Source organism: Populus euphratica, unplaced genomic scaffold (assembly GCF_000495115.2).
Source record: "Populus euphratica unplaced genomic scaffold, PopEup_1.0 scaffold26.1, whole genome shotgun sequence".
Classification (NCBI taxonomy): domain Eukaryota; kingdom Viridiplantae; phylum Streptophyta; class Magnoliopsida; order Malpighiales; family Salicaceae; genus Populus; species Populus euphratica.
The window spans coordinates 450,973-464,069 of NW_011499896.1; the positions used below are offsets into that span (position 1 = coordinate 450,973).

At 34.0% G+C, this 13,097-nt stretch overlaps 3 protein-coding genes across 5 annotated transcripts; 2 read left to right on the forward strand and 1 right to left on the reverse strand.

The window, feature by feature from the left end:
• Window positions 1-268: 268 nt before the first annotated feature.
• Window positions 269-5,192, forward strand: LOC105132031 (Phototropic-responsive NPH3 family protein). 3 transcript variants are annotated; one of them, XM_011035288.1, is made up of 4 exons: window positions 269-1,186; window positions 2,716-2,812; window positions 3,076-4,275; window positions 4,418-5,192. In XM_011035288.1, exons 1-4 carry the CDS (start codon window positions 1,095-1,097, stop codon window positions 4,955-4,957), a joined length of 1,929 nt encoding a protein of 642 aa, XP_011033590.1. In that variant the 5' UTR covers window positions 269-1,094; the 3' UTR covers window positions 4,958-5,192. The 3 variants fall into 3 exon arrangements, with proteins under 3 accessions (XP_011033590.1, XP_011033592.1, XP_011033589.1); XM_011035290.1 differs by having other exon boundaries at window positions 270-1,186; window positions 2,746-2,812; XM_011035287.1 differs by lacking the exon at window positions 269-1,186 and adding an exon at window positions 2,635-2,659 and having other exon boundaries at window positions 2,746-2,812.
• A 1,251-nt stretch (window positions 5,193-6,443) lies between these two features.
• On the forward strand, window positions 6,444-7,436 carry LOC105132032 (zinc metalloproteinase aureolysin). Its single transcript, XM_011035291.1, has 2 exons — window positions 6,444-6,686; window positions 6,836-7,436. The coding sequence occupies exons 1-2, from the start codon at window positions 6,631-6,633 to the stop codon at window positions 7,026-7,028; spliced, it is 249 nt and encodes an 82-aa protein (XP_011033593.1). The 5' UTR covers window positions 6,444-6,630; the 3' UTR covers window positions 7,029-7,436.
• Window positions 7,437-9,618: 2,182 nt separating this feature from the next.
• On the reverse strand, window positions 9,619-10,796 carry LOC105132033 (monothiol glutaredoxin-S6-like). Its single transcript, XM_011035292.1, has one exon. It carries the CDS (start codon window positions 10,283-10,285, stop codon window positions 9,977-9,979), a length of 309 nt encoding a protein of 102 aa, XP_011033594.1. The 5' UTR covers window positions 10,286-10,796; the 3' UTR covers window positions 9,619-9,976.
• Between the last annotated feature and the right edge of the window lie 2,301 nt (window positions 10,797-13,097).

Sequence of the window (13,097 nt, forward strand, 5' to 3'; positions counted from 1 at the left end):
TAAAAATAAAAATATTATTTAAAGATTTAAAAAATATCATTAACACGTCATAAAAAACAACGCAAGTAATCCAAAACTTACAGATGGAAAGAGAGTTCTGTACGCGTGTCGGTCCTCGACTCCTAGTAAACGTGGGATATGGGATCATCATCCGATTTGACAACTCATCCTTTTTTAATTTGCCTGTAGATAGCTTAGCTCTTCTTTGTAATTGTTAGTTAATGCAATGTTCTTAGTAACCACTAACTTCGAAACCGTACTGTAATGTCCAAACTGTAACTATGGCGTGTGGGCGCTCAAAAAGCAGACTACTTTCTCTCAAAAGCTTACAGGTTTGCATCTTAGACTAAAATAGGATTACATTAATCCCCCATGAAAAAGCAGTTCAGGTTGGGGTGCTGTAGTTCTCATTATAACGTGTTATCCAACTCATCCTCTCTTCATTTTCACTTTTGCGAGCTTTACACTTAATATAGAATTAAATTAAGCTAATCTTTATGGGCGTAGCTTTCACTAGCCATGATTACATCCCCTAAAAGCACCGCAGCCCTTCAGGATTCCTGCAAATTTCCCAAAGCAAAAACCACGTAGCAAAAAAGGCTACATCTCACTGCCTTTCACCGAAAAGTGCTGTTGCACACCTCCAAAGCTCTTGACTTTCACCTTGTAAGCACTGATTAAAGTATATATCAAGAGTCTCCTACCAAAAAAAAAAACCCTCACTCTTGACTTTAGATTGAGCCAGCATGGGTTATGCTATAGAATTGTTTATAAGGTTAATTTTTTAATTAAAATGAGTTTTTATACCATATCCAGGTGTGTGTGTGTGTGTGTATAAATGGTTTTGAATTTTAGCCTAACTTCAACCTCATAATTCCAACTCTCTTTTTAAATAGAAATAAAGAAAGAGAGCTGTCCCTTGAACAACCTGTCAGAAGAAGAATAATAACTCCTGTTTTGGTTTGTACTGACAAGAGATGGGTTGTTAAAAACAGTTAGATTCTTGAAAGAGAGACACTTACTTGTTAGTTAGTGGGGTTGGTGGTGCAGAACTCTCAGACGGGAATTGCCAGGTTTCTTTTTCTAACAAGGAGATGGGTGTGGTTACAGTAGGTGAACTGAAGCCAAGTATATCAGGGAAGAGAGCATTTCGTCCGAGCTCAAGTATAAGGCATGCTACTGAATGGTAATCTTTTCTTCCCTAAACTACTTTCTAACCAGCTTTGTCCCATGCTTGTCTTCATGTCACTAGCTATCTACTCCAATTAGCTGTTTAGTGACGCTTGTTTCTATGTACATTTCATAGTTCTAGCATAAAATCTTCTGATGCTTGCTCCGAGTTTTCAGCTGCACAACCTAGCTAGAGTATAATGCTTGAGAGGGTTTTTTTTGTTGAAGAGATCACTGGAAGTTCGATCTGTGGATTGGGTCCAGAATTGTAAGAATGTGATTTTAATCTCAGGGGAAGACGTGATTTTTCTTCATCAAGTTCAGATTTTTCTTGATTAATATGGAAATAAAAAAAAAAATTAAGGCAGGATGCTGGAAACTGTGAAGTGTATTCCCCAAAAAAGAGGTCTGGAAATCTTATTTTTTGTTTTTGAAAGATTCTTTTAAATTTTCTCAACTGTGTGGAGTATTTAGTTTTCCAACCTTGTTGTTTTCTTATTGATGAAAAAAATATTCTATAACTTGAAATGTAGAACCTTGCACGATTCAGTAGTTGGTCTTCTGTCAGTCCTGCAATTCTTGTAAACTCGGAGTTTTGGATTTTAATCAGTCAAAAACAGAATCTGGTAGATTGATTATATATATATATATATATATAAAGAAGAAAAATAACTTAGACTTCCTTTACAATCCCCAACAGCATGCCTTTTGTAGGTCCAGTAATTTTATGAGCTTCAATAGCTGATTATGCTCGGCCATTAAGAGAAGAAAACAGCAGTTTTGACAGATCAAACATATGACCTTGACTTTTCCATCTGTTCTGCCTGAATTGAACGACAAAGGCATGAGGCTGCGGATACATTCCCATCCTGCATCTTCAATTTTATGGATTGCAATTAGTTTTTTACCTGTTACCACTCAATGATTCGCCCGTTTATTTTAACCATGGATAAGATCTAAAACATGTACCCATAGGCCGTACAGTGGTTTAATGAGTGTGACATAATTTCTTGAGACAAACACAGCTATCTCATAACTCAAAAGCGACCTGATGCATCCTGTCATATCTATGTAGGCTGGCAAAATTTCGAAATTGTTTCCATTGCACAAGAACAACCAGTTCTGCACTCTGCAGTTCAGTTTTTTTACAGTTAAAACAAAAATATAACCGTAATGCCTGCTGCAAATCTGCTTGGGCAGTCCCACTCATCGTTTAATAATTGAGCTCTTGGTTTTCCATCTGGGCCATCTTTGTCGATTCAGACAATGAAGATGGATAATTCAGTCCAGGGATATGAGGTTGTTACTCCATGATTAATCTAGTCCAGGAACACTTACATATAGCGTCCTTGAGCTATTTTTGTGTATGGATAGAACTTGAGCACTTACTGTCCAGTGAATCTGTTTGGGATTTATGGTTTCAAAAATGGGAGTTCAGCCCTATGGTAGAAGCTCTTACATGGTCTCTAAATTATTGGCACCGACAAACGTGTAGGAATCATTTATTTCCTTTTTTTTGGATTTTTTTGTTTGTTTTCTATGCAGTCCCGCTTCAATCATTCTACCGTCTTGCAGGCCAATTTCGGATGTTTCTAGTGATCTTACAGTCGAAGTAGGAGCTGCAAACTTTGCACTTCACAAGGTAAGGAAAATCTAGTATGTTCATATGGGCATGCATTTTACAATAGGAATTTAGGATCTAAAACAGCTTCCTGATCTTCTTACCACTGACACCTTGCCATCATTCGTGGTATTTAATACCGAAAATAATCTCTACTTGTTTAATGTTGTCGTACGTTAATGTTAAATAAATGGATTGTCCTATGGTGAGAAGAAAAGAAAAAACGAAGAGGAAACTTTGTACTTCACTAGAAGCATTGATTTTATTATTCAAACTCTATGCAGTTTCCTCTGGTTTCTCGAAGTGGAAGAATCCGTAAACTGTTGCTGGAAGCGAAAGAATTAAAGATCTCGCGCATAAATATCCCTGCTGTACCTGGTGGACCAGAGGCCTTCGAGCTTGCTGCAAAGTTCTGCTATGGAGTAAATGTTGAGATTACGCAGTCAAATGTTGCTATGTTATGTTGTGCTGCCCATTTTCTGGAAATGACAGAAGATTTCGGAGAGAAGAACTTGGAAGCCCGAGCTGAAGCATATCTGAAGGAGATGGTGCTTCCAAACATATCAAGTTCAATTTCGGTTATTCACCGTTGTGAAACTCTATTGCCCATTTCGGAAGAGATCAACCTGGTCAGTAGACTTATCAATGCAATTGCAAGCAATGCATGCAAAGAGCAGCTGACCTCTGGCTTGTTAAAGCTAGATCACAACTTCCCTGCGAAAATTAAGCCGCATATGGAACCAGAAACACCATCAGACTGGTGGGGAAAATCACTAGCAGTGCTGAATCTTGATTTCTTCCAAAGAGTGTTATCCGCAGTAAAATCAAAGGGTCTAAAACAGGATATGATTAGCAAAATCTTGATAAACTACGCCCATAATTCTCTTCAAGGCCTTGTTGGCAGGGACCCTCAATTGGTTAAGGGAAGTCTCTTGGATTTGGAGTTGCAGAAGAAACAAAGAGTCATTGTTGAAGCAATAGTTAGCTTACTACCAACCCAATCAAGAAAGTGTCCAGTTCCAATGGCTTTTCTTTCAAGTTTATTAAAAACTGCTATAGCGTCATCAGCAACTACCTCTTGCAGATCTGATTTGGAGAGGAGGATTGGTCTTCAACTAGATCAGGCAATTCTTGAGGACATCCTAATACCAGCAAATTCACACGGAAACAACCACTGCACCATGTACGATACTGATTCGATCTTGAGGATCTTCTCTATCTTTCTAAACTTGGACGATGAGGATGATGATGAAGACAACAACTTACGGGATGAAAGTGAGATGGTTTATGATTTTGACAGCCCTGGTTCTCCTAAACAGAGCTCAATTCTAAAGGTATCAAAGCTACTGGATAATTTTCTTGCAGAAGTTGCTCTAGACTCGAACTTGCAGACATCAAAGTTTATAGCATTAGCGGAACTACTTCCAGACCATGCTCGTATTGTTGGTGATGGATTGTACAGAGCTGTGGATATCTTCCTCAAGGTTAGTAGCTTTTCCTACTTTTCTCTCTTCGTGTTCACAGAAGCAGTGTTATTTCAACAGTCCACTTCATCTGCATGCCTCCAGATTTTTCATTTATAATATTTGAACACCATTTTGTGTTTTGTTCATGATCTACTTACAGGTTCATCCAAACATTAAAGATTCTGAACGCTACAGACTCTGCAAGACCATCGATTGCCAGAAATTATCACAAGAAGCCTGCAGCCATGCTGCACAAAATGAGAGGTTACCTGTACAGATGGCAGTCCAAGTGCTATACTTTGAACAGATCAGACTCCGAAATGCAATGAACGGGGGACACAACCAGTTATTCTTTGGTGCATTAAATGGTCAATTCCCTCAACGTTCAGGCAGTGGTGCAGGAAGTGGAGCCATCTCTCCAAGAGATAATTATGCATCTGTTAGAAGAGAGAACCGAGAGCTGAAGCTTGAAGTAGCAAGGATGAGAATGAGGCTGACTGATCTCGAGAAGGACCATGTGTCCATGAAACAGGAGCTGGTAAGGACTCACCCTGCAAACAAGTTGTTCAAATCATTCACCAAAAAATTAAGCAAGCTTAACACCCTATTTCGAATCAATGGTCTTAAGCCCATAGGGGGCAAGGCTAATTCAGAAACAAGGTTCTTATTCCAGAAGAGAAGGCGTCACTCGGTTTCATGACTGTAAATGTGTGGGAACAATTTCAAGTTAAAAAAAGTGTATAGTAAATATATTGTGATTTTGGAGTGTTGATACTGAGTTGCCGAGTTTGTTCGAGAATATTGCTGCCTTGAGTTTTCGTTTGATGGGCCGTTGAAGGCAGCAGGAGCTCAATCAAACTTATTCTAGTAAAAGGCTATGTCTGGAAAAAATATGTAATGCATGGGGTTTTTAGGACACGCATTTCAATTTTCAAGCAACTCCCGACATCATCTGCTTATATATATATAATCTTTGTCTTCTGCACGGACATGACAAAGTCAAATCACTTCACGCCTAATTGGAGGGACTCTTCTTTAGTCTGTGCTCGGCACATGGTATGTTTGCGGATTTAAAAAAATAAATTAAATTTTCATTTATAAATTATAGTTTTTTTTTCAAACTTCTTAGAGATAGTTTTTGGTGGCATTCATACAAATATATAATATGTATTTATCAATCAGATACTTTTAAATATATAATTAAAACAAAGTATACACGTTATTTAGTTTGAGTGTTGTGTAATGATGATAAAAATATATAAAAAAGGGGGTTAAATTATACCCTCATCCTTGGAGGATATAATTTAATTCCTTAATTTCTTAAAATTTCTTTTCATTTTCTTTCTTTTTGTCTCCAAATACACCCCATTTTTCATCTTTTTTCCTTCAATTATTATTAATAATTTAATAGTTTTTCTTTCTTTCTATTTACAAATCACCCTTTAATTTTTCATATATTAAATATTTTTAAAAATTAATTTTATATTTTAGAAATGGTTGTTGTAGTAATTATTTTTGTAATGATTGATTTTTTTTTTTTTACACTTTATATCAAAATGCCATCGTAAAACCATGCTCCAAAGTAGCCATAAACTGCAAAATATATAAAATAAGACACTGCATGCGCAATCATTGGGTCACAACAATGACCACAATGTGATCCTCGAATGCAATCATTTCCTTTTTCAGTTATGCCTCTCTTGATAATACATTCATAGAAAAGAAATAATCAAAAAAAAAAAAAGGGAGGCCGCGTAGATTAACAGACAGAACGAAAGAAAGTAGTTATACTGGTGGTCGTGTACTGACCCGATCCAGAAAAGCAGCATGGAAAGTTGATAACAAAAAACTAATTTGTTATTTTTAAATTAAATGCGGTCCTTCGCTATAATATAATTATTACTTTGTTATTTTTAAAAATTCAAAAGTTTTTGTGTTGGGGGTATTTTTATTTTTTTATATAGTTTATTAATCATTAAAATAATAACCAGAAATATAAATATATTTTTCAATTTTCAAGTATAATAAAATTATTAATTACCTTTCAAATCAAAATTTTTAAAGCTGACACCATATATATTTACATCTTATTAATTTTTTAAATAAAATAAAATAAAACCTTTTGCTTCGAATAAGGCGTTGGTCTACGGAATTAGTGATTTTGACTTCGTTCCCCGGTGGAGCAGTAGTTTTTTTTTTTCGTAATATCTTTCCTTTCATGATCTTCAGGAAACAAAACGGCATCACTTTATAAACAAAAAGCAAAACAAACCAACCGTCTCTCTTTTCCAGCTTCCTTCTTTGAGCACCAAACGCAATTCAATTGAATTCAATCGCAAAAAGAGAGGCACTGATTGTCTTCGAGAAGGAAATATGCGCCTGTCTCTATCTGGAATGCGAAACGCTTTCCCCTTTTCAAGACTCGTAAGGTCCAAAACAGTTATTTATTTATTTATTTAACAACAGTAATAATTAGGTTTTCAATTTAGAGTAAAATCATACGGATTGCTTGTTTTAAATTCTTATCAATCCGACTGAAAATTGTAGTTACTATTTTCAATCGTATCTGATGATACAGGCAGCTTGAACAAGAGATGGAAACGGTGGTTAAGGTACTGCAGCCTGGACCTTTGGGAATAGTGGAGCACAATTTCTCTGCTGTGGAGATGCGTCAGGCAAATGCCATTGTCCGCACTGCAGTAGACAATTGGCGGAGGAATGCAAATCTAGAGAAGAGAAGCAGCGTGTTAAGAGATTTTATTCAGAAATAATCGCTGCATCATTTTTCCTTGACTATCAAATCATTAATATGTTCTAGATTTCTAAGCCCTAGTCAAATACTTCATCGTGATGTTATTACACCGTTGTCTTTTTTTTTTGGTCAATTTTTCTCAGAAGCAGCACTTTTTTGAAGTATTTTATTTTCCGTTTCTGTTTCTTTTGTTACTTATTTTTAGGGACGATTCCTTTAGGGGCTGTTTCTCTTGCCTTTGTTCGGTTTCTATTGAGGATCCCCAAGGTGCTTTTGATGACTGAAACAGCGGGATATCCTTTTGAAACTTGTATGATTTGCAAGCCTGGCCGCTGATATGGCTGCGAACCCTGGGACGTTATCTCCGTGTCAGCTTCATTTGTTCTAGTGATACAGTGATCTGCATGCTCAATTGGTTTTTTGGCTATTAGTTTCTTTTCCCCAAATGCTTGCTATATGTTTTTTTGCAATGGTGGTCCAAAGAAAATGTCATCATTTCTTTGGACTATATCCTAAAAAGAGATTTTCTTTAGAGTCCATGAACTTTGGAATGTTACCTTGCTGTCAACCTTCTTTGTTTTAGTGGTGCAATGACCTGCATACCGATTGCTTTCTTCTAAGTCCTTGCCCTGTCTTGTGGGGTAGTTCATAGTAATCAGCCCCAAAAGTCCAAACATTTGTTTGGACCTTGTCCTAAAGAAAACTTTCTTTAGAGGCTACCAATCTTTTATGTTACAATGCTGTCTGTAACAGCCCAGTTAGCTATGCAGATGTTGCCCAAATGCTTTTTGCTAGCCTCTCTTTTCTAAGTCCTTGCCATGTCTTCTGTGCAAGTTCCTACTGATATGTCTGTCGACAGCTTTTTTGTTTGAAGTGCGTTTAGAAACACTGAAGTTTACTGCTTCCTTTTTGTTCCTCTTGTCTATGTATATTGGACATGTTCATTGGCTAGGTTCTTGTGTATATTTTTCTTTAGGTAGAACGAATGCTTTTCGCTAGTCTCTCTTTACCAAGTCCTTGCCATGTCTTATGTGCAAGTCACAACTAACATGCCGGCAGATTTTTTTGTCTTTTATAATTACTGAAGTTCATTGCTCCGCTTTTATTCCTTTTTGTTTATGTATATTGAGCATGTTCATGGCTAGGTTCATGTGTACATTTTTCATGAGGTAGAACATCAGTGATCTCGAAGTAGAATCTAGAAGTTAATTCTTATTCGAGAATATATTCGAAGCAATAGAATCAAATGAGTTCCTTATCAGAAAGTTATTTGCAAGTCATTATGTTATCATCTTACTGCTCAGTATTTTCATAACTTGAATATGGAATAGATTGTGATAGTGACTTATGGCATCATTATCTGGATTACACGCTCTGACATTGATTCATCAAGTTGTTCATGCATGATGGTTCTGTTTGGGGTGATACGCAATTTTATCCTGATAGATATGGCTGACTGCTGTATTCCCACTTTTATAGCTTTTCCAGATGCAATCCATTAGACGATCACAACGTGACTTCGACAATCTTTTGCTAATTTGGTTTCCATAGCAGTAAGTTATCTGTACTTCAAGGCACAAAACAAAGAAATTACTCCCAATATTGTCTAATCCAACCTTTCAAGCACAGAACAGGAAATAACCCATCACAACGTGACTCAGAATGTGAATATTATTTCCAAACTACTCAATTTTATATTTTTCTTCAAAATCTTGTGTGATGTGTCAACTCTAGCACGTTCTCTGAATCGATGCTAATAATTTGGTAGATCACGTGTCATTTTTCTACCGTTAATCCTAATGTGATCCCATGTTCGATTTTTCCCACTTTTATTTTTTTATTTTTAAGGAGATAGCAAATTTTATTCATCAGAAAGCAACTAATTAGCAGAATGCTTAATCCTTAGCCCTGAAAACAACCACGGAAAAAAAACAAAAAAAAACAAAAACAACTAGTATGTCTAAGAAAACATCAGTGTTTCATGCAGACAACAAGGAGACAAATCCCCACAAGATTTCTCATTAATTTTAAAACAAAATTAATTTTTATCAACTCCTTTAAAATTCAGCAATCCTAAAGCTCAATGGAACCAGAACAGATTAAGAACATCAAGATTAGGCTTGACAACGAGAAAGGTATTAAAATTAAAAGCTGCAGGCATTGCAAGTTCCATCGAGCTATAGGATTACTGAAGAAGTACTTGACCAAAGAATGGGTGCTTTGTTGGAGACAACTTATAAGAAAGATAAGCCAAGGCAACATTAAGATGAAAATTGGGTTTGATCTTCAACAAGATCAAGATCATGATCATGAGTCTCGACCAACTGTTCTTTGTTCTCATTTGGCGCTCGTACATCTACTTCATAAAGGAAGGAACAACAAGCTCCATGGTTCAGATTGTCCAAGAAAAGGAAAATTTTGCAATCTGCCCAGTACAGATTTTGTGGAGCTATAAGCATCTTTAGGAGGCAATGCTAAATGCAATGTACTCTAACTTTTGTCACATTCAGTGTTTTTGCAAGGAACAGTTTTGATTTCTTGTTTTGTAGATACTTTGCGCAAGGTTTTCAGCTGTAATGAAATTTCTCATTTATTATAAAGAAGGTTGACAAATGTTCACAAGTCTTCCCAGCCCTTGTTATCCTCAACACAAAGTGCTCATGCTCTGTATCTCACACATCAAACATCGGTGTGTGCTCCAAAATGCTTGATTTTGAACCCTTAGAAAGAAACAAAAGCTCAACATCTTTATGAAAGACAGCATAGATGTGTGGAAGTTCTTATTAGCAAACAAGAGTGATCCTGTCAGGATAAATTAAAAACTAAAACAGGTTCTGAACCATGCCTCCTATTATTTTCTGCTTCTAGGAAAAAAAGAAAAGTACAACAAAAAAGAACTAGTAGCTTATCTAAATGTTGAGCAGGATGACATGATCCATGTCCTGTGCCAGGGAGAAACAAGTTATTCTAAATCCAAATAGCACCTGCTTGTATAAGCAATGGGACTAGCTGGTTCTGAATATGTAGGCTCATCACATTCCTTTCATTACCAACCAGCTGTTGGCCTATGAACACAGCAGGTACACTCTGTCGAAACCCAAGCTGCATTAATGCCCTTTCAATTTGTTGTCCATTTGGAATTCTGTCAAGGTCATAAACTGTTGGATTCGCTCCAAATCCTCGTATAAGCGTCTCGACAGAGTGGCTCATGCAGCAAGAACTCTTGCTGAAAATCACCACTGGCTTTTCTTGAATCAATACATTCACCGCATCCATTGTCACAGGGGGCTCAAGAGTTTGATGTTGCTGTCGAGAGATTTTTAGAAGGCGTGCGAAGTGAGTGTATTTCTGAAGATTGTTGAGAATAGAAGGCTTTCCTATGAGGAGCTTGAACACATATGGTGGTGTATTTATACTGTCTATTTAGAGTGGATGTATTGCACATCGTTTCCTGCTGGATAGAATATCAGGGACGACATGATCAGCTGATCAAAAGATTTGCCATTAGAAACTCCTTTTGCCTATTTGATGATTACTTGATAGAGACCTGCCTATCTCCGTTTCCAATAGCAATTTGCATACGTGAAAAATGTAGTTCTCTGTGCTAATGACGAGGACTTGCAAAAGTTTTTTCATCTTTTCCAGAATGCCGTACAAACATAAATTCCTTGTTCTTCCTATACATGTTAATCCACCAATCACTATTTTTTTGACAACTTTTTTTTTTTGAATCTAATTCATGTTTGTCATTGTTCTTGCCGTTTGAAAAAATAAATTTTAGAAAAATTATAAATTGTTTCGTAGTAAAGATTTTATGAGAGAACTTTTTTTAAAAACTCATGTAAACTATATTGATTAATTAAATATTTTTAAAATTATAATAAAAAAGTAAAATATAATTTCAATCTCATCTCATCACATTAGCATATTAGCATGAGCATGAATTGTAGTTTTCTTAAATTTTGGATGGGTGAACATTTGATATGGAATTGAGACTTTTTTGATAAAACTTTTTCATATAATGAACTCAAATTTAACGAGTTTCAAATCTCTAACAATCTATTTTCTGCTTTTAATAGGTTCGAGAAACTTACTTGAGGCCCACACTTACTTGGTAATCTTTTAAGATTTATATATGAATTTTTTAATATTTTATACTAATTTAATATATATTATTTTAAATAAAATATAACTTAAAATATCATAGGAATGAAATGGCTCTTCAAATCCTCATCTTCATACAACACAAGACTTTAATGTATATTATTTTGAATATAATATAAATCAAAATATCATAAAGATGAATTCTCATCTCCATAAAAAACCAAGATTTATTAACTATAAATATTCAATAAATCTTTCAAGTTCTAAGTTCATAGTCTCTTCATTTTTAATATTTTTAGTATATATTTATTTAATTTTAAATTTTTTTTTTTTTAAATATCATTATATATTTTTTTTTTTAAAAAATATTTATTTAAGCATTTAAAAATTTCAAATCTAAAAAAAGAAATCTTTTGTAGTTACCAATTATATTAACTTATTAGACACCAAATATAAATTACATGTTATTTTAATAAAAAAAATTAAATTATAAGAGTTAAAAAATTAACTGATTATTCAATATATAAATTTTATTTTTAAATTATTTAAATATTTGATACCTCATCACTTGACTTATTTCAAAATCATAGAGCTATGGTTCTATCTATTTTGAGCATCTATTGAGGTGGATAAAGAATTGAGTTTAGGTTCTGGTCTAGTGGTGGGAGGGGCTTGTCTCCCTTTTCCGCACCTGGGTTCGAACCTCACCATGCACGTCTGTCACCCCTGCGATGTTTTACCTGCTCACTGGGCTTGCAGAATATTCAGTGGGCCGTGGGGATTAGTTGTGGTGCGCGTAAACTGACCCGGACACCCCACATAAATAAAAAAAAAAAGAAAAAAAGAATTGAGTTTATCAACGTACACTTTCCTCCATGGAGCAAGTTGTATTTTCATGAAGAAAATCGAATGCTCGAGAGAAATAATGCTTTTAGTAAGTTAATCTGACGTTAAAATCATGGTTACGTAACAAAAACTACTAATTATTTATTATATTATAATAATAATTATTATAATATATTTAAAACACGTTGAGAAATTATTATAGCTTTTCTTATATTGCACTTTTTTTATATTATACTAGTTAGAGTATTTCTTTGTTTATAGATTTTTTGTTTTTTTTTTTAATTTAATTTTTTTTAATATTAAATTGATTAAAAATTTAGTTTTATAATTTTTTTTAAAACACTGTGAATTACTACAGTAATTTCCCACATATATTTTTTTTAGCTTTCCTCATATTTTACTGTGGATTGCCACAATGCTTTTTTTTTTTAGTTTTTTAAAATTATCTTTGTTGATTTTATTTTTTAATATTGAGTTGGTTAAAAATTTAATTTTATAATTTTTTTAAAATATTATGAATTATTATAATATTTCTCCACATAGTTTCTTTTTTGTTATAGTTTTTTTCAAAATTATTTGTCGATTTTATTTTTTTAATATTAAGCTGCTTGAGAATTACAGTTGTAGTTTTTCTTATAAAACACTATGAATTGCTACATTAATTTCTCATATGTTTTTTTAAATTATATTTGCTAATTTTATTTTTTAAATATTGAGCTGATTGAGAATTTAGCTTTATAATTTTTTCATTTAAAATACTGTGGATTGCTATAGTGATTTCCTTTTATTTTGGGTTTTTTTGGTTTTTTTTGCAAAATTATCTTTGTTGATTTATTTTTTTATATTGAGTTGGTTAAAAATTTAGCTTTAAAACACTGTAAATTACTACAATATTTTTCTATATAGTTTTTTTTATTATAATGTTTTTGTAACTTTCCTCACATTTTACTATAAATTGCTACATTGCTTTCTTTTTTTTTTGTTTTTTTTCTTTCTTTTTTGTGATTTTCTTTTTGATTTTTTGTTTTTTTTAAATTATCTTTGTCGATTTTAGTTTTTTAATATTGAGTTGGTTAAAAATTTAGCTTTGTAATTTCTTTTAAAATAATGTGAATTGTTATAGTGTTTTCCTACATAA

Excerpts from the sequence above, each read along its gene's own strand:
- LOC105132031 (XM_011035288.1), top strand. The coding sequence starts at position 1,095 with ATGGGTGTGGTTACAGTAGGTGAACTGAAGCCAAGTATATCAGGGAAG. Across the intron at positions 2,813-3,075 it reads CAAACTTTGCACTTCACAAG|TTTCCTCTGGTTTCTCGAAG; the intron begins GTAAGGAAAATC and ends AACTCTATGCAG. Across the intron at positions 4,276-4,417 it reads CTGTGGATATCTTCCTCAAG|GTTCATCCAAACATTAAAGA; the intron begins GTTAGTAGCTTT and ends ATCTACTTACAG.
- LOC105132032 (XM_011035291.1), top strand. The coding sequence starts at position 6,631 with ATGCGCCTGTCTCTATCTGGAATGCGAAACGCTTTCCCCTTTTCAAGA. Across the intron at positions 6,687-6,835 it reads CCCTTTTCAAGACTCGTAAG|GCAGCTTGAACAAGAGATGG; the intron begins GTCCAAAACAGT and ends CTGATGATACAG.
- LOC105132033 (XM_011035292.1), bottom strand. The coding sequence starts at position 10,285 with ATGGATGCGGTGAATGTATTGATTCAAGAAAAGCCAGTGGTGATTTTC.